The sequence below is a fragment of the Eretmochelys imbricata genome, chromosome 1 (assembly GCF_965152235.1).
Source record: "Eretmochelys imbricata isolate rEreImb1 chromosome 1, rEreImb1.hap1, whole genome shotgun sequence".
NCBI lineage: Eukaryota > Metazoa > Chordata > Testudines > Cheloniidae > Eretmochelys > Eretmochelys imbricata.
In genome coordinates, this window is record NC_135572.1 from 336,489,653 (window position 1) to 336,510,215 (window position 20,563).

Consider the following 20,563-nt stretch of genomic DNA (forward strand, 5'->3'; position numbering starts at 1 on the left):
TCTCCATTCTAACTTCACATTTTCCAGATCAAGGGGTGTGCTGCTTCCTCATGTGGCCCCTCAAATTTATTTCATACTGACAGGGTCGGGCCAGATGGCTACAGGAGAGTGATAGAAGGCAGATATATTAGCCCCAGGTTAGGTAGGTCCCTTTTCCCTGGGTAAGATAACTGGGAAGGTTCCAGAACAATCAGGGACTTTCTGGAAACAAGGCAGACAGGCTGATTAGAACACCTGCAGCCAATCAAGAAGCTGCCAGAATCAATTAAGACAGGCAGGCGAATCAGAGCACCTGGGTTTAAAAAGGAGCTCACTTCAGTTTGTGATGTGCATGCAAGGAGCTGAGAGCAAGAGGCGCAAGAAGGTGAGATTGAGAAGGCGTACTACTGGAAGACTGAGAAGTACAAGCATTATCAGACATCAGGAGGAAGGTCCTGTGGTGAGAATAAAGAAGGTGTTGGGAGGATGCCATGGGGAAGTGGTCCAGGGAGTTGTAGCTGTCACAACTGCAATCCACAAGGCCCTGGGCTGGAACCCGGCGTAGAGGGCGGGCCCAGGTTCCCCCCATCCCTCCATTCTCCCAACTCCCTACTTGATACCGGAGGAGTTGACCTGGACTGTGGGTTCCACCAGAGAGGAAGGTCTCCGGCCTGTTCCCCGATCCACGAGATGGATCAGCAGAGACTGCAGGGATTATTGTTCTTCCTTTTCCCCATGCTGGCCAGTGATGAGGTTAACTGAGTGAATGGCAGATTTGAGCCATGAAAGTGGCCAAACTGAGCGCTGCCGTGAACCTCTGAGGCGAACAAATCCGCCAATAAGCGCAGGACCCACCAAGGCAGAGGAGGAACTTTGTCACAATACTTTTAAAGTTCAGATGAAGGTTACTTGCCAACAGTGGGAGTTCTTCAAGAGGAGCCTTAGTATGATCCAAATACTGGGAGATCTAGTGGTGGTCCAGTTGCACAACCATTTTTTCTCATTAGTGAGGATATACAGAAGAAAGAACTCAAATAACTTAGTTTTACCTACCTTGTGTTCAGAGATGGTCTGGACATACACTAGTAATCCAGAAATCTAAAATGCAGCCGTTTACCTGCTTCATATAGCTATGTGCCACCTTGTCCTGTTACAAGATCTCCATTGCTCACTAGGTAAAGATTTTGATCTAACAGTGCCACCCGTGTCTATAAGCTGTGTCCAAAGTGTGTCAACCTCAAAGGCTTGCAGGTCTGAGCTATCTGCCTCATCAGTTGGTAAATTAGCCACCTGCTCTTTCCTGTACACATTCACCACTACCATCCATTAGAAGCCACCGTAGATACCAAGTTGTAATTTGGAAGTGCAGTCATCCACTGTAGTAAGCCTTTCTTTAGAGTTTCTGCTTGTTACTATGTCTGCTGCTTACTCAAAGATGTTGGCGTGTAGGATGGGAAGAGACGGACACAGGACAGGGAAGGTTATTCTAATTTGTAGAACTAGAATTGCTCTAGTTTCTAGTTTCTCTCTCTATTTCTGTCCTGCTTCCTTCCTTCCTTCCTCCACTTAGTGTGTCATTTGAAATAGGCTGTATATACTTGCTCTACTCTTTTGTGCTTTGGAAGGGGAGGACTTAGGCCTGGAACTTTAACACTAATAGTCATACTGTTGCCAGGTAATATGGGAGACTACAACAACCTGGATTACTCCTCTGAAAATCTCTTAATTAGCATGAACTTTTAGATTGCTGATGAAGCAAAGTGAAGTTAGGTTAAAAAGTTAAACTTTTGGATAGCGGTTTTCATTTTAATTCAGTATATGATTAATTCACGCTTCATGCATGGGTGTGCCAGGAATATGAAATTTAAGTTTCAATAATTATCAGTTAAAAATTCCTGAGAATAAACAGCTATTTGATCATACCTTTACGTTTGTGTTTGATACAAAAATGTGAACGAGGAAATCTATTCCCTTCAGAATTTGCAGTTGCCTTTGTCAAATTGCTGTTATAAAGCCTTATATGGTAACATACAGGTTTTCTTGGTCTCTGTCTCGTCTTTCAGTAGTATTCTATATAATATTCTTTCATGTGCTGGTTGTTTCATTTGATATTCTGTATTCCTACAGTTGTAACAGATAAGCTTTAAATGGTGAAAAGTAGCACAGATACTACTGTATCAGATGCTTGATTTAGATTACTAGTTTTCATCCATCTCAACAATTAAGTCAAATAGTTCGGGGAGAAGGACATAGACAATAATAGCCATATAGTAATTTTATGTGCATGTTTGTTTTTGTTTTGTTTTAAATCTAGATCAAAGAAAGCAAAGAATTCAATAGATAAATCAACAGAGACTGATAATGGCTATGTCTCCCTTGATGGGAAAAAGACAGGTAAAAGCAGTGAAGATGGAGTACAGACCCATGAGCCTCACTGTAAAGTGATTAGGCCAGAAGAGGGAGTTTGGAGCACAGGAACTGTGAGAAACACATACAACAATCATAGTCCTCACAAAGTAAGCATGGTTCATTTTTCATAACTAAAAGTAGTGTGTCCAATTACATGCACACTGTATTCCCACAGCAGTTTGGATAGGTTCCCATTTATATCTTGACCCTGTGTTTTTTAAAGTTAAAAAGAAAAAAAAAAAAAGGACTTGTGTTAGGCCACTAAGGGCCTAAGTGCAATATCTAGTTCTGGGTTTCTTGCTCTTAAATTTTTCCTTATGTTTTCTCTTCACTGTCCCATCAATATTTTCTTCCTTCAAGAAGAAATCTCCACCAAAATCTCAGGGCAATATTTTAATAAGAAATAAAAGAAAAATATCTGCAGGTAGACAGAATGCACTGCAAGCAACTGAATTTTGCATAAATGACTTGAAACCTTTTCGTAGTGATGTCTGCAGTCATCCTTCCCTGGCATAATGTGTTGGGAAATTACATACCATGTTGTACAACCTAGGCCATCCCAAAGGCAAAAATACTGCTTTTCAGAAATATTATATCTAAATGGTGGTAATTTATGTGAATGCCACTTCATAAATGTTTTGCCATAGACACAATAGGAGAACCCCAGCGGCACTGGTCACCCAGGATTCGGAAAGTCCATATCTACGGCTCGACTCCTACCACAGGAACCTCATTTTACTGACCTTTAGGTTCTCTGATTTTCTTTAACTTGACTTACCATGTATCCTTGTATTTCTTATTTGTTTTAGTCTTCATGAGAAGGCTTTGCTTCTACCTCACCTGCTGCTGTTAGATTTTTCTCTGGGATGGGTCTGCTTCTCTGCTACAGTTGGACAAACTTCACAGTAATGATGACTTCCAAAATTCAAACAACCCCCCACACCTTCAAAGGGTTTCCCTGCCAATCCTCCATGTTCATAGTTTCTCCTTCCCCTTCTCCTGTGGATAAGTGCAGGGATCTGCAAGTGTTTTCTTTCCTTCCCTTCCCCATGGAAGTGAAAAAGCTCTCTGGAATGCAGAGCTCAGAGGGGGTTGATGAGAAGAAGGATAGTCTTCAGAAAGTAGAGCATAATGAGGAGGAAGGATGTGTTGCTAAACATGGAGCTTGACTGGTTAGATCTGATAGCTCTCAGTTCTCCTATTTTACCTTACTTCATTCTCCTCCAAAACAACTCTACCATTATTGCGACATGAAGATTTGGAAGTGCAGCATTTAAGGAAAGCGAAGGGAAGCAAATGAGGAGCAGCCTATTATTCTACCTCATAGAAGGTGATGGTGGTGGTAAAACAGGAATTTTTGCCTAAGGAAAGTTTCAGTGAGACAATGGCTTCATTCAATGAGATGCATTTTTAATGGAGGGAACCATTTTGGGATCTTCCATAGATAGGCTCCATAGCTAGTGTAACGTATACACTCTTTCTGTACACCTAGTTCAGGTTTTGATACACTTGGGCAGGTGAGATTTAGAATATTTGTATACGGTAGTTTGTTTCATGCTTATCCTTGATCATGTCCCTTGCTGAGCATTCTACTGATTGGCACACTTAATTTGTATTTACTGAGAAATTTTAGGATGCTTTCACTGATTTATCACTATCTGTTCTGGCATCATCATTTACAGTATGTTGAAGACAAAATAAGACTTGTGAAAATGTTTCTGTAAAAAATGAGTTTCCTCAGTGTGCTTTATCTCACTCAAATGGTGAGCAAGTTTTTGAAGTTCCAGGCTCTCATAACACTTTTTATACATGCGTAAACAGTTTTCTGGATAATTATATATGTATATAGTCTACTTATTTGGAAAAACAAAGACCTCTCTATATTTAGAATAAACTATGAAAAAAGTTGAGGTAAACTATATTTCCAAAGAAATTAAACTTCTTATGTGACATTTCCCTTTATACCTGTTAACATCAGCAAAAAGGAAAAGTATTTTTCATTATTTATTAAAGAAATCAGAAAATATGATTGATTATTGCTAAATCTTGCTAATTCAGCATTTTGAAGTCTGACTATTTTAAAAGCTTGTGTTGCCTAAGGAGTCTTGATGCTTTGCTTCAAAGCAGAACTCCTGCAGCTAACAAGAAAAAACTTCAGAAAGCAGGGTTATGAACAAACAATATTAAGAGCAGATGATAGCCATTATTATAATTTTAATGGATGAGTTATCTGTTTAATAACTAATTTTAAATTAAGTTGCCTTTTATTCCTTTAAATAACTTTGTTAAAAGAAACTTTGAGAATGGCAGAGTTCAATGAGGATGCACAGAAGCATTAACCTTTTGTCCAAATGCCTGCAAACTTATTGTAATTTGGAACAACAAACACAGTATCTAAAAAGACAACCAGAATTGGCAGTATATTAAAGTGACAAGCAACACTCACCTCATGCTGTGTCAGACCTGTCCAATTTTCAGTAATCAAATGCTAAACAGCTCAACTGTTGAAGACCTAATCAGACTATAAATCCAATGCATTTAGTAAAGCTGTTTAATTCTCAGGCCTAGTCAAAGCCTTCTGTGCATTGCAGGTGATGGAGAAAGAACCTGAACCAATCCCCTTCAGTACAAACAATGGCCTGGTGCCTGATTTGCAGGAAAAAAAGGCATTACTGCAAATCCTAATTTTTGTAGCATTGCGAGACCCGGTCATTGCCACACCATTATTCTAAACCCTGCTTTTAGGACCACCCACCCAAAGTTGCAACTCAGTGGACAAAATAAACAATAAGTTTAGCATGCCACCCATGCTCATCCCATGTAATTGTACCCTGTGCAATGCTGCCATGTCATTGATTCAAAGTCCAAAAGGCACATGCACAACCAGAGAAACCGCAATTACCCAGTGAGAAACATGTAACCCCACACAAAGAAATGCAATAGTTGTACTTGGCATTACTTATGCAACCATTAATCTGTAAGAGAGTAGATGAATTTGTAGAGGTGGAAGTGCAGAGCAGGAAGAAACCTGCTTCTGCCTGATGTCTGGCTGCTACTAGCAACCCGCCAATGCTTCTTAGCCCTGGTCTACACTGGGGGGGATTGATCTAAGTTACGCAACTTCAGCTACATTAATAACGTAGCCGAAGTTGACATACTTAGATTTTTCCTCAGTCCCTGGAAAAATCATGGAGCAGGTCCTCAAGGAATCAATTCTGAAGCACTTAGAGGAGAGGAAAGTGATCAGGAACAGTCAGCATGGATTCACCAAGGGCAAGTCATGCCTGACTAATCTAATTGCCTTCTATGATGAGATAACTGGCTCTGTGGATGAGGGGAAAGCGGTGGACGTGTTGTTCCTTGACTTCAGCAAAGCTTTTGACATGGCCTCCCACAGTATTCTTGCTAGCAAGTTAAAGAAGTATGGGCTGGATGAATGGACTATAAGGTGGATAGAAAGTTGGCTAGATTGTTGGGCTCAACGGGTAGTGATCAATGGCTCCATGTCTAGTTGGCAGCCGGTATCAAGTGTAGTGCCCCAAGGGTTGGTCCTGGTGCCGGTTTTGTTCAATATCTTCATAAATGATCTGGAGGATGGTGTGGATTGCACCCTCAGCAAGTTTGCAGATGACACTAAACTGGGAGGAGAGGTAGATACGCAGGAGGGTAGAGATGGAATACAGAGGGCCCTAGACAAATTAGAGGATTGGGCCAAAAGAAGTCTCATGAGGATTAACAAGGACAAGTGCAGAGTCCTGCACTTAGGATGGAAGAACCCCATGCACCGCTACAGACTAGGGACCGAATGGCTCGGCAGCAGTTCTGCAGAAAAGGACCTAGGGGTTACAGTGGATGAGAAGCTGGATATCAGTCAACAGTGTGCCGTTGTTGCCAAGAAGGCCAATGGCATTTTGGGATGTATAAGTAGGGGCATTGCCAGCAGATCGAGGGACGTGATCGTTCCCCTCTATTCGACATTGGTGAGGCCTCATCTGGAGTACTGTGTCCGGTTTTGGGTCCCACACTACAAGAAGGATGTGGAAAAATTGGAAAGAGTCCAGCGGAGGGCAACAAAAATGATTGGGGACTGGAACACATGACTTATGAGGAGAGGCTGAGGGAACTGGGATTATTTAGTCTGCGGAAGGGAAGAATGAGGGGGGATTTGATAGCTGCTTTCAACTACCTGAAAGGGGGTTCCAAAGAGGATGGATCTCGGTGGTAGCTGATGACAGAACAAGGAGTAATGGTCTCAAGTTGCAGTGGGGGAGGTTTAGGTTGGATATTAGGAAAAACTTTTTCACTAGGAGGGTGGTGAAACACTGGAATGCGTTACCTAGGGAGGTGGTGGAATCTCCTTCCTTAGATATTTTTAAGGTCAGGCTTGACAAAGCCCTGGCTGGGATGGTTTAGTTGGGGATTGGTCCTGCTTTGAGCAGGGGTTTGGACTAGATGACCTCCTGAGGTCCCTTCCAACCCTGATATTCTATGATTCTATGACTTACCATGGTGTCTTCACTGCGGTGAATCGACTGCTGCCGCTCCCCCGTCGACTCTGCCTGCGTCTCTCGCAGCTCTGGAGTTCAGGAGTTGACGGGAGAGTGCTCGGGGGTCGATTTATCGTGTCTAGACTAGACGCGATAAATCGATCCCCGCTGGATCGATCGCTGCCGCCGATGAGGCGGGTAGTGAAGACATACTCTTAGAGGTACTAAGATAAGATTGACCAGTATCTGCCCTTCCAACAAGCGAGAGCTTTCAGGAGTAAAAATATAGAACTTTGTATTGAAGCAATAATGTAAAATTAGAGGAAAAAATGAGCCTGAAGACTGCATACCAGTGTTGTCAATTACCGTTGTCATTGCTAATTACCATACTAATACAGTTTAGGAAAAAAATATGAAACATAGTAACTTCTGAGTAGCATAATGATTCTTACAGTTCAGTTTGCAAGAGGCCACTGTCCATCAGAAGCATAAAAAATCAATACACTATTCTGGTTGATTTAGAGCAGCTGAGCCACCCAGAATCTCCTCTGGGATAATGCTTTCCTTCCGTCCCATACCTGTTGGAGCCACTTGTTTGAAGAAAAAAAACAGAAAATAAAAGGTGGAATGAAATACAGTAATGGATATTTTTGTGATAATGGTCTTTATGACAAAACAATCAGCTGTTGAATGCTTCTTTCCCTGGCAGCGCACTGAAGTAAAAATCACCCTTGGAAATTTAGAAATTGGAGGGCAGAAGCCAAAGAGACTTTCATTGTTGTCCTCTATGAAACTAGTATATTTTTCTTAAAAAAAAAAAAAAACCCTTTAGAATGAAAACTGAAATTTTCTTGGTGGTCGCTCCTACCATTTTCCTTTTGTGGGGGCAGCTTCTACATTAGCATGAAACCAGGGAATGATATGCTCACAGTCCAAGCATTCTATGGTTGATTATGGACTTACACTTCTTTGGGTTTGGTGGGAGAGGTGGTAGAAATAAATTACATTTTAAGATTGGAAAAAGCTGGTAATATAAATTACTATGTTTGAGATGACAAAACCAAGAATAGAATGTCACTTTTTTTTTTCTTTTGAGGTCACAGTGATATACCATTTGGGGTTGCTGTGACTGCACCTAAAACATCACTTGGAACATAAATATCTTGAATCCATTCTGTCGTATAGTATGAATTGGCCTGACACAAGACTGCTGTGCAATGATTAATCACCCACTTTAGTATGTTATAATCTTCTATTGTATATCACTTCCGGTACCACCTTTCCATGCAGTCAACAACCTAAAAGAGGGAAACTGTTTTCTATGCCCTACTCAGCAAAAGGGGATTATTAAATATTTTTTAATTAAAAGAATTGATGAGAGAAAATTGATTGCAGTACTTAAAATGAATTAAAAGACCATTATGAAAAAATAGTGTGATTTACTAATAGTAAATTGTTAATTGGTCTAGGATACACACAGGACAGTAACAAATGTATCTGATGAAGTTTCAAGTGAGGAGGGACCTGAATCTGGATATCCCTTACGCCGTAATGTAGAACGTGCTTCTAGTGACTGTGCTCTTCGAAGCAGGAAATCCCACCATTATAAGAAACACTACCCTGTGGAGGTATGTTCTTTTCCCAGAAGTCCTTTTTGTAACTGGTTTGTCAACATCTCCATTGAGCTTATTTCTTCTGAACACATTCTGGATCATTGGAATTTAGTGGTTATCTTGTCCATTTTAATAATTCCTGACGCTTGTTAAAAATATTCCTGTGAAGTAATTGTCTTTGGGAATCATTGCGATTTGGTGTCCAGTTTGCACAAGAATCACTTTGAACTTAGCATGTTTTTCACTTCTTTGGGTGGGGACAGTTGTCCACAATATGAATAACTGGTCTGTTGCTATGCTCTTACACCCCATCACGTCAGAGCTTCGCTGCTTTCTATTTTGCCTTCCAGAAGCAGCCCCATTATGCAGCAACCATCTCCTTTGGAGGTGTATTCATCTAGGAAATTAGTTTCCTCTTATGTGAGGAAGAAAGCTTTCTTGCCAGAGATTTAGCAGACTTTCCTAATCTGTTTTGCACTTTTAGTCATTACTATGTTGATGCTAGTGCTTTCTCCATGTCATAGTTCAGACTGAAAAGGAGTACTTGTGGCACCTTAGAGACTAACCAATTTATTTGAGCATGAGCTTTCGTGAGCTACAGCTCGCTTCATCGGATGCATACCGTGGAAACTGCAGTAGACATTATATACACACAGAGACCATGAAACAATACCCCCTCCCACCCCACTGTCCTGCTGGTAATAGCTTATCTAAAGTGATCATCAAGTTGGGCCATTACCAGCACAAATCCAGGTTTTCTCACCCCCCCCACCCCCATACACACACAAACTCACTCTTCTGCTGGTAATAGCTTATCTAAAGTGATCATTAAGTTGAGCCATTTCCAGCACAAATCCAGGTTTTCTCACCCAACTTAATGATCACTCTAGATAAGCTATTACCAGCAGGAGAGTGAGTTTGTGTGTGTATGGGGGTGGGGGGGGTGAGAAAACCTGGATTTGTGCTGGAAATGACCCACCTTGATTATCATACACATTGTGAAGAGAGTGGTCACTTTGGATGGGCTATTACCAGCAGGAGAGTGAGTTTGGGGGGGGGGGGGGGTGAGAAAACCTGGATTTGTGCCGGAAATGGCCCAACTTGATGATCACTTTAGATAAGCTATTACCAGCAGGACAGTGGGGTGGGAGGGGGTATTGTTTCATGGTCTTTGTGTGTATATAATGTCTACTGCAGTTTCCACGGTATGCATCCGTTGAAGTGAGCTGTAGCTCACGAAAGCTCATGCTCAAATAAATTGGTTAGTCTCTAAGGTGCCACAAGTACTCCTTTTCTTTTTGCAAAGACAGACTAACACGCCTGTTACTCTGAAAATAGTTCAGACTGCACCCTAGCTTCTTTTACCATCATCTCCAATAAGTCCATTAGCCCATATGAGGGGAACTCTGAGCAGACAAGAGAATTTGATTCTACCTACAAGCTCTATTGTGAGTGGATCCACCAATGTGGAGGTTCTCCTGGATATGAGTGTGTAACATTCTTTTCAATTACTCAGAATATGGGGTATGCTATTGAAGCCACAACTGTTGCATGGCAACAAAAGAAGTTCCAATATTTTGATTTAAAGAGCAGAGCAGCAACCCAGCACTCCCTTATTGGTGGAGTCCTTCATAGAAATGAAATTCAGATGTGGGGAACCAAGTGGAAATAGAATTCTCAGGTGACAACTTGTATCCTTTTGTTAAAGGCGTGTAGGCTTTAAAGCAAACTAGTGAATACTTAGTATTCTAGCTAGGACTGTCAAACAGTTAAAAAAATTAATTGCGATTAATCGCAGTTTTAATAACACTGGCAAACAATAATAGAATACCATTTATTTAAATATTTTTGGATGTTTTCTACATTTTTCAAATATATTGATTTCAATTACAACACAATACAAAGTGTACAGTTCTCACTTTATTTTTATTACACATATTTGCACTGTAAAAAATAAACAGAAGAGATGGTATTTTTCAAGTCACCTCACACGAGTACTGTAGTGCAAGCTCTTTATCATGAAAGTGTAACTTACAAATATAGATTTTTATTTATTTTATTTTTTTTACATAACTGCACTCAAAAATAAAACAATGTAAAACTTTAGAGCCTGGACGTCCACTAAGTCCTACTTCTTGTTCAGCCAATTGCTATGACAAACAAGTTTGTTTACATTTACAGGAGGTAATGCTGTCTGCTTCTTATCTACAATGTCACCTGAAAGGGAGATCAGGTGTTTGCATGGCACTGTTGTAGCTGGCATTGCAAGTTATTTACATGCCAGATATGTTAAACATGTATGCCCCTTCATGCTTCGATCACTGTTCCAGAGGACATGCTTCCATGCTGATGATGGGTTCTGCTCAATTGTCCAAAGCAGTATGGACTGACACATGTTCATATTCCTCATCTGAGTCAGATGCCACCAACAGAAAGTTGATTTTCTTTTTCGGTGGCTTGGGTTCTGTAGTATCAAATTGTAGTGTTGCTCTTTTAAAATTTCTGACACCATGTTTCACACCTTGTCCCTCTCAGATTTTGGGAAGCACTTCAGATTCTTAAATGTTGGGCTGAGTGCTGTAGCTATCTCTAGAAATCTTATATTGGTACCTTCTTTGCATTTTGTCAAATCTGCAATTAAAGTGTTCTTAAATCGAACAACATATGCTGGGTCATCATCCGAGATTGCCATAACACGAAGTATATGGCAGAATGGGGGTAAAACCATGGAATTCTCCACCAAGGAATTCAGTTACAAATTTAATAAACACATTTTTTTAACGAGCACCATCAGCATGGAAGCACGTCCTCTAGAATGGTGTCCTAAGGGACATACTAATGTTTAGCATATCTGGCCTGTAAATAACTTGCAATGCCAGCTACAGAAGTGCTGTGGGAGCTCCTGTTTTCACTTTCAGGTAACATTGTAAATAAGAAGCAGGTAGCATTATGTAAATGTAAACAAACTTGTTTGTCTTAGCGATTGACAGAACAAAAAGTAGGACTGAGTGGACTTGTAGGCTCTAAAGTTTTACGTTGTTTTGTTTTTGAATGCAGTTAGATTAAAAAAAGTCTACGTTCGTAAATTGCACTTTCACGATAAAGAGCTTGCACTACAGTACTTGTCTAGGTGAATTCAAAAATACTATTTTTTTATCATTTTTACAGTACAAATATTTGTAATAAAAATGATTTAAAGTGAGCACTGTACACTTTGTATTCTAGTGTTGAACAGTGCTATTCAAACTGCGATTAATCCCGGTAATTTTTGTTAATCAAGTTAATTTGTTTTGAGTTAATCACTTGAGGTAACTGTGATTAGTTGACAGCTATAATTCCAGCTGATTCTTTCAAATGTCCTTTACCACCACAGGCTGGATTTATAGGAGCAGTGGTTCTTCAAGTAGATGCAGCCATGTATTCCACTAACTGGATCTGGAGAAGTTTGCCTAGCTGCGCCTGTAGAGGGGTGATGCTCATGCCTCATGGCCATTGCCCCTCCCCATGCTACATGAGGCAGCACTGCCTGGACACCTCTCAGTTCCTTCTTACCACCTGTGGCTGCAGTCAGAGCTCAGTGTGGTCTTAACCTCACAACCTATCAACTAGTTTAGTTTTTCCCTTGTTTTTGATACTTAGTAGTACCCTGAGGACAGGTCTACACTTAAAATGCTGTAGAAGTGCAACTGTGTTGGTGCTGCTGTGCTGCTTCAGTGAAGACACTACTATGCCATTGGGAGAGTGTTTCCTGTCAGCGTAGTCAATCCACCTCCGCAAGAGGTGGTAGCTATGTCAATGGGAGAAGGCCTCCTGTTGACGGTGCTGTCTACACCAGAGGTTAGGTTGGTATAACTGCATCGCTCAGGGATGTGGATTTTTCACAGCTCTGAGCAACGTAGTTATACCAGTGTAAGTTTATAGTGTAAACGTGGCCCTACTGTTAGATTAATATTCGTCATATTAGTTTGTTTTCCTTGGTGATTCCCTCACTGGGTTTAAACATTGTCCTTCATGTGGGACAGTGATCTCCAACAATGATTCCCACCGCTCTATCTTGGCAAGGCCCATGTTAAAGAGCATTGTGCGATCTGCAGATTGTTCAAAAAATGGACTCAAGTGGCTCGGGACCTTTGCCTGAAACAGCACATGCTTGAATAGGCCATGTTGAGGGCCTCCATACAGAAGCAGGCATCTGGTTGAAGATCACCCTCTGATTCTGAGAGTGCTGCTGCTTCATGTTCCAGGGAAGGCGCTTCTCTGAAGAAATGGGTAGCAGGATTGACGCTCATCTTGTGATTGGGATTGAGGCCCTTGGCCCCATGTCTACTGGCCATCAATGCCTTATCCATGCCAGTAACTTCCATGGAATCGTTGAGATGCTCCTCGGTTGCAGAGATCCTGCTCTTCATCTCGCTTGAAGGCGAGATCACTGGCCAGGTCTGCAGTGGTGACCATCGATCCGCCTCAGGCCCAGGCACTGGCAGTCCTCCTTGTGAAGCCTCCAGAGTAGTCAGCCCTGGAACAGGATCCTGCTTTGGCTCAGTGAAGGGCCTCTCCTTCATCTCTGGATAATTCTGTGCTGCTCTTCCGTACTGAAGGATTTTAAGTGTACTAAGACCTTTTGCAGTGTAACTGCTTCCCTCAGTATCCAAGTGGAGCTCTTCTAAGAGAACACCCATAAATTAGTGGATGTCTTGCAGCCATCTGACCTGGGACAGACGCTCTCCGTATCAATTATGCGCTTCTTAACCGGCTAAGGCCCTCTGGATCACATTGGCTTCAGTGTTGCCTGCAGCTAAGTGATGGAAAAGAGCTATTTCATTCCCGTGCCAGGATTTGAGGGGTTTTACTCCCATTTGGCCCCAAATTTCCTAGTTCCAACTGTGGTGAATGATAGACCTCGGCAGGGCAGGTTTAGGTCCATGCCCAAGGATAGGGATTCTAAATGAGTGGACCTCCTGGGCAGGACACCTCCTCTTCATTACAGATGCGAATTGCTAACCAGCAAGCCTTGCTGTCCATGTACAGTTTTGTTGACTGGACCGCTATATCAAAATTCGCAGACTAGCTGCCCAAAGCCTCGTGAGAGGAATTTTGGGTATTTGTCACTGAAGGCTGCTTGGTGACTAAGACATCCTTGCAATCTGTGCTGAATGTTGCAGACACCTATGCCAGGGTGGTGGCCTCCATGGTCACGATGAGGAGGAGCAATGCCTGACTGGAGCAATGCCTGAATTCTGCAATGTCCTACAAGCCATTAAGAATTTGCCCTTTGGCAGCCAAATGCTGTTTTTAGGCAAAGCTGATGAGCTGGTAGAGGGCTACGCTGCAGTCTTTAGGGGTGTATACACCAGTGGTGGGGAAGCATCACTACGGCATTCAACAGCAGCAGCAGACTTCTTTGTCCAGACCACTGTTCCAATCGTTGCTCCTCTCTCCTCATCTCGCTGCTTTTGGGGACAGGCTGGCCTGCTTTCACAATGCTTGGGGCTCGATTATCACTGACAGCTAGGTGCTAAGCACCATCAGACTGGGTTATGCCATCTAATTCCTCTCCACAACCTCCCTCCCTGCCTCTCTTCAAGGACCCCACTCATGAGATACTGCTCTTCAAGCAGGTCTGCGCTCTGCTGGCTTTGGGAGTGAAGGAGGAGGTTCCATCAGAACACCAGGATCACAGCTTCTATTCCTGGTACTTCCTAATACCGAAATCCAAGGAAGGAGTAAGAGCCATCCTCTACCTTTGCAGCCTCAACAAATATATTGGGTACATGAGGTTCCAAATGGTCACTCTATAGACTATTCTCCCTCAGTGTCTCAGAACAACTGGCTTGCTGCTCTAAACCTTCAGGATGCCTACTTTCATGCAGTGGTTTAGAAAGCTCCTTCAGTTCACCTTGATGGAATGCCTCTTTCAGTACACAGTGTTTCTGTTCAACTCTTTTGTCCCCCTGTTTTTTACCAGATGCATAGTCATTGTTACAACAAATATTAAGAAGAAGGAAATTTACATCTTCCCATATCTGGATGACACTTGACTGAGGGGCCAATCCAGAGATGAAGTTCTTGCTCACATCAGTGTCACGTTATGCTTGCTTGACCATCTGTGTCTCATCCTAAACACTGGAAAGTCAACTTTGACTCCCACTCAAAAAATCAAGTTTATTAAGGCTATATTAGATTCCTTGATGTCAAAAGCATTTCTGCCAACAGACCATTTTCAGATAATTCACCCTCTTTGCCTTAGTTTTCTGTCTCAGCCTTCCATGACAGTTTGGACATGACTGAGGCTCTTGGACTACATATCCTCTTATCCACATGCAGGTGGTCCGGTTTCCAAGGCTGTGCCTTTGCTCCTTTCAGATGTAGTTCAGGATGATCTACCATTCTACTTTTCATCCTCTAGACAGACTGGTTTGTGTTCCTCTGGTGGTTCTGGGGTCCTTGTAATGGTGGATTCATCTAGAGCATGTTTGCCAAGGCATTCCAAGGGACAACAGGAAATGTCGTCTGTTCTGTTTTCAAGGGGGGCGTCAGTCCAAGCTGGTGGTCAGCTCTCTTGTACGTCTTTCCCTCAGTGCCAATCATCCCTCAGCTCATCCTTAAACTCAAGCTGGATTGGACCAAGCTTATTCTCATTACCCCAGTGTGGCTGAAATAATGCCAGCTCTCTGACCTTCTTTCACTGTGTATTCAACTTTCCGTACTGCTTCTTCCCTGTCCCAACCTACTCACTCAGAAGCAGGGATTCTAGTTTTCCGTGATAAAAATCCAAAATTTGCTGATTTAAAAATAAATAAATATCTGCTTTTTTAATGCAATTAAAATGGAACACTGAACTTCAGTTTTCATAGCCACAATATATATAGCTATCAGTTGAACACAGTGTTTTATTGATATACAGTAGAATCCCGTTTATCCAGCTCTCCATTATCTGGCTCTCTGTGTTAACCAAACTACTAGCCACCCAGAGCAGACCACCCAAGCTCCGCTGCTGTTGGCCTCAATTAAATATAACTATTTATAGTTCAGTTAACACGGAGAGCCGGATAACAGAGGCTCAGATAAATGGGGTTCTACTGTAAGTAAATGAGGAAGGAGAGCAGTGTTTGACTGTTCAACAAGTCCTCCTTAACAGTGGAAAACCATCCACCAGGATGGCCTGTTCAGTGAAATGGAAGTGATTTTCAGTGTGGTCATTAGCCTGTGGAATCCAACCAACACTGGCTTCTATCCAGGACATTTTGGACTACCTGCTGCACCTTCAGTCATTGGGGCTTGTGTTCAGTTTATTGAAAGTGCATCTGGCAGCATTATTAACATTTCGTTCTCCAATTCAGAGAAGATCAGTCTTCTTCAATACCATGGTAGCAAGTTTAATTTCTTTAGGTGACAAATCTGAGGAACTGTCCCAGCTTGAGGTTTCATTGAGGAGGTTTTGGAACAAATTGATTCACTAAACAGTAATAAGTCACCAGGACCAGATGGTATTGACCCAAGAGCTCTGAAGGAACTCAGATGTGAAATTGCCAGAACTACTAACTGTAGTCTGTAACCTATCATTTAAATCAATTTCTGTACCAAATGACTGGAGGATAGCTAATGTGATGCCAATTTTTAAAAAGGGCTCCAGAGGTGATCCTGGGAATTACAGGCCCGTTTGCCCGGTACTGAAGTCAGGCTAACTGGTTGAAACTATAGTAAAGAACAAAATTATCTGACATGTAGATGAACATAATTTGTTGGGGAATAGTCAACATGTTTTTTGTAAAGGGAAATCATGCCTCACCATTCTAATAGAATTCTTTGAGGGGTCAACAAGCATGTGGACAAGGGGGATCCAATGGATATAGTGTACTTAGATTTTCAGAAAGATTTGACAAGGTCCCTTACCAAAGGCTCTTAAGCAAAGTAAGCTGTCATGGGATAAGAGGGAAGATCTTCTCATGGATTGGTAACTTTGTTAAAAGATAGGAAACAAAGGATAGGAATAAATGGTCAGTTTTCAGACTGGAGAGAGGTGAATAGTGGTGTCCCCCAAGGGTCTGTACTGGGACCAGTCATATTCAACATATTCATAAATGATCCGGAAAAAGGGGTAAACAGTGCAGTGACAAAACGCACAGATGATACAAAACTATTTGAGATAGTTAAGTCCCAGGCAGACTGCAAAGAGCTACAAAAGGATCTCTCAAGAATAGGGACTGGGGAACAAAATAGCAGATGAAATTCAATATTGATAAATGCAAAGTAATCTGCATTGGAAAACATAATCCCAATTATATGTATCAAATGATGGGATCTAAATTAGCTGTTACCACTCAAGAAGGAGATCTTGGAGTCATTGTGGATAGTTCTCTGAAAACATCCACTCAATGTGCGGCCTTCATCTACAACCCCTGGTTTCAGGGGAAATTTCATCAAAATTGACATGGTACCCTGAAATGTTTTGATTTTGATAAATCAGCAAATGCTGACAAAAAAAAGTCCATCTAAATTTTTTCTTTTTTCTGTTAAAATATTGGTATGAATGAAGGTTTCTTGATTCTCAGTCATATTTCTATGTTAATTTTATGTACATAACTCAAGCCTCAATTTCCAGTTAGTGGAATACATGGCTGCATCTACTTGAAGAATCACTGCTCCTATAAATCCAGCCTGTGGTGGTAAAGGACATTTGAAAGAATCAGCTGGAATTATAGCTGTCAACTAATCACAGTTAACTCAAGTGATTAACTCAAAATATTTTCTCTTTCACATTTAGAATACTTATGTGGAAGAGGTAGACTGGAATATTTAAACTGTAGTGTGTAATGTAGCCTACAAAGACAACAGTGAAATTGGAACTGAGTAACTTCAGTTCTTAATAATACTTGTACTGTTTTATGGCTGACTTAGAACAACGCTTCCTTAGCTCTCGTCCCCTAACACTCCTACTCTACTTGCGCTACATTGATGACATCTTCATCGTCTGGACGCATGGAAAAGAAGCCCTTGAGGCTGGACTAGATGATCATAATGGTCCCTTCTGACCTTAATATCTATGAATTGCACCATGATTTCAACAATTTCCATCCCACCATCAACCTCAGCCTAGACCAGTCCACACAACCGGTCCATTTCCTGGAGGCTACTGTGCTAATAAGCGATGGTCACATAAACACGACCCTATACTGGAAACCTACGGACCACTATACTTACCTACAGCTTCCATCCAGGACATACCAGACAGTCCATTGTCTACAGCCAAGCTCTAAGATACAACCGCATTTGGTCCAATCCCTCAGACAGAGACAAACACCTACAAGATCTCTATCAAGCATTCTTAAAACTACAATACCTACCTGCTGAAGTGAAAAAACAGATTGACAGAGCCAGAAGAGTACCCAGAAGTCACCTACTATAGGACAGGCCCAAAAAAGAAAATAACACAACGCCACTAACGGTCACCTTCAGCCCCCAACTAAAACCTCTCCAGCGCATCATCAAAGCTCTACAACCTGTCCTGAAAAACGATCCCTCACTCTCACAGATCTTGGGAGATAGACCAGTCCTCGCTTACAGACAGCCCCCCAACCTGAAGCAAATACTCTCCAGCAACCACACACCACACAACAAAAACACTAACCCAGGAACCTATCCTTGCAACAAAGCCCGATGCCAACTCGGTCCACATATTTATTCAAGTGATACCATCATAGAACCTAATCATATTAGCCATGCCATCAGGGGCTCGTTCACCTGCACATCTACCAATGTGATATATGCCATCATGTGCAAGCAATGCCCCTCTGCCACGTACATTGGCCAAACCGGACAGTCTCTACACAAAAGAATAAATGGATACAAATCTGGCATCAAGAATCATAACATTCAAAAACCAGTAGGAGAGCACTTCAGCCTCTTGGGCCACTCAGTAACAGATTTAAAGGTGGCAATTTTGCAACAGAAAAGCTTCAAAACCAGACTCAAACAAGAAACTGCTGAGCTTGAATTAATATGCAAACTAGATACCATTAACTTGGGTTTGAATAGAGACTGGGAGTGGCTGGGTCATTATACATATTGAATCTACTTCCCTACGTTAAGTATCCTCACACCTTCTTGTCAACTGTCTAAATGGGCCATCTTGATTATCACTACAAAACTTTTTTTTCTCCTGTTGATAATAGCTCATCTTAATTAATTAGCCTCTTACTCCACCTTTTCATGTTCTTTGTATGTATGTGTGTGTGTGTGTATATATATCTTCTTACTATATGTTCCATTCTATGCATCCGATGAAGTGGGCTGTAGCTCACGAAAGCTTATGCTCAAATAAATTTGTTAGTCCTGTTCTTTTTATGGATACAGACTAACATGGCTGCTGCTCTGAAACCTGTACTGTTGTTATATTTCCAGTGAAACTGGAAAATTAAAATGAGTGGATTTATTATAGTTGACTTTAGTAATTGGCATTTTAAATAAACAGGGTAGAGTATGTAAACTGAATTAATGCCAGTGTATATCTTAATTGCAGGATACCCCTAAATCAGGTACTAGTTGCAGTTCACGCTGTTCAAGTTCCAGACAGGATTCTGAGAGCACAAGGCCTGAATCGGAAACAGAAGATGTGCTATGGGAAGATCTGTTGCACTGTGCAGAGTGCCGGTCTTCCTGTACCAGTGAGACAGATGTAGAAAACCCTCAAGTTAATCCTTGTGTGAAAAAGGAATATAGAGATGACCCATTTCATCAGGTTGGTGTCCTGTAATTATTTTTATTATCTAATGGAGTACTTGCAACCTGCAGTCCTAACAGCTTTATGAAGTGTTCAGGAGTTAGAACTGGGGAGAGAAACTTACTTTAAATGAAAATAACAGAAATTAAATGCTGAATTAGTAGCAAAGTTCTGATTTAAATCCTTTAAAACATGGAAAATTTTATCATGGGAGATGTAGTCCAGCTAGGGAGCCTAGTCCATAGAGGGAATATGGGGGTCATGAAGCACCAAAAGTACAACTCCTATAAGGCACCACAGCTTTTAACTTGCTTCTAACTCAGCATAACTTTAACATATTTTATTTTAGGTTAACTTTTTGTTTTAAGGGCAATATCTATTAATAGATAAGTGTAAGACAGTCATACAATTCATGAATGACATGATGAGCAGAGCTATTATACTTCATTACTGCAGTGCAGATTTAGGAAACTAATCTTTGAATTAGACACAGATCAAACAGGACTTTTTTAGAGACATTCTTAGTTTACATAGTTTATGGGACTGTAAATGAATATTTGTATACATTCACATGCATATTTAGAGAATATGGGCATTAAGTGTTTAAAATTCATCAGTTTCTCTAAAATATATATTCTGTTTTCTAATGATTAATATTGTAATTTTGGTTCTTATGATTTGTGTATACTTCCTAAACAGTTATTTTTAAACAAATACAGTAGCTGTATTGTTAGAACTTAAAAAAAAAATGAAAAAATAACTTTCCAATATAAACTGAATATTTTAATTTGCATATTAACAAATTTTGCATTTTAACAAAATTTTGCAATTTGCATTTTAACAAAAATGGAGATTGCAGTTTAGCTTTTAGTTTTACTATTTACTATCTTTTGTTCTATTTATAGTTACACTTTGCTTAAATTTCAGATCAAGAATAAAATAAGTAAACTTACAATAGAATGGTATTATACCAGATGTGCTGTCTTTACTTTTCTGCAGATGTTTGTTTTTGCACAGAAAATGTTCATTTGTTGATTTAAAAAAAAGAAAGAGTGCTCCCAGTGGTTTTTACTCCATGAAAAGAAAATCCTTTATCTTTTTTTTTTAAATTTCACTCCACTCTGTCCCTGCAACTAACCAGATTTAAAGGTCATTTTAGTAATGTAGTTCACTTTCTGTTTAGTAACACTGAAGATTTGACCAGTGAGTGAGTAGCAATCCAAATGAATAGTAGGAAAGCCATTCTGTGAAAAGATCTAGCTTTAAACAGTTAAAAAATTAGCTGTAATTTTATTACAAGGCAAACTAGTAAGCTATACTCTTTCAGTATTCTTTTTAAATTTCTTCAATTAGAG

The 20,563-nt window shown here is 40.8% G+C and overlaps 1 protein-coding gene across 3 annotated transcripts in view; it reads left to right on the forward strand.

Annotated features, from left to right (window-relative positions):
- Positions 1-20,563, forward strand: part of PHTF2 (putative homeodomain transcription factor 2) — a 182,311-nt gene that overhangs the window by 115,669 nt on the left and 46,079 nt on the right. For all 3 annotated transcript variants that reach the window (XM_077836097.1, XM_077836106.1, XM_077836116.1), the window contains 3 exons: positions 2,294-2,495; positions 8,345-8,503; positions 19,008-19,226. In XM_077836097.1, the coding sequence (XP_077692223.1) occupies positions 2,294-2,495; positions 8,345-8,503; positions 19,008-19,226 (580 nt within the window). The remainder of the gene's footprint in view (positions 1-2,293; positions 2,496-8,344; positions 8,504-19,007; positions 19,227-20,563) is intronic.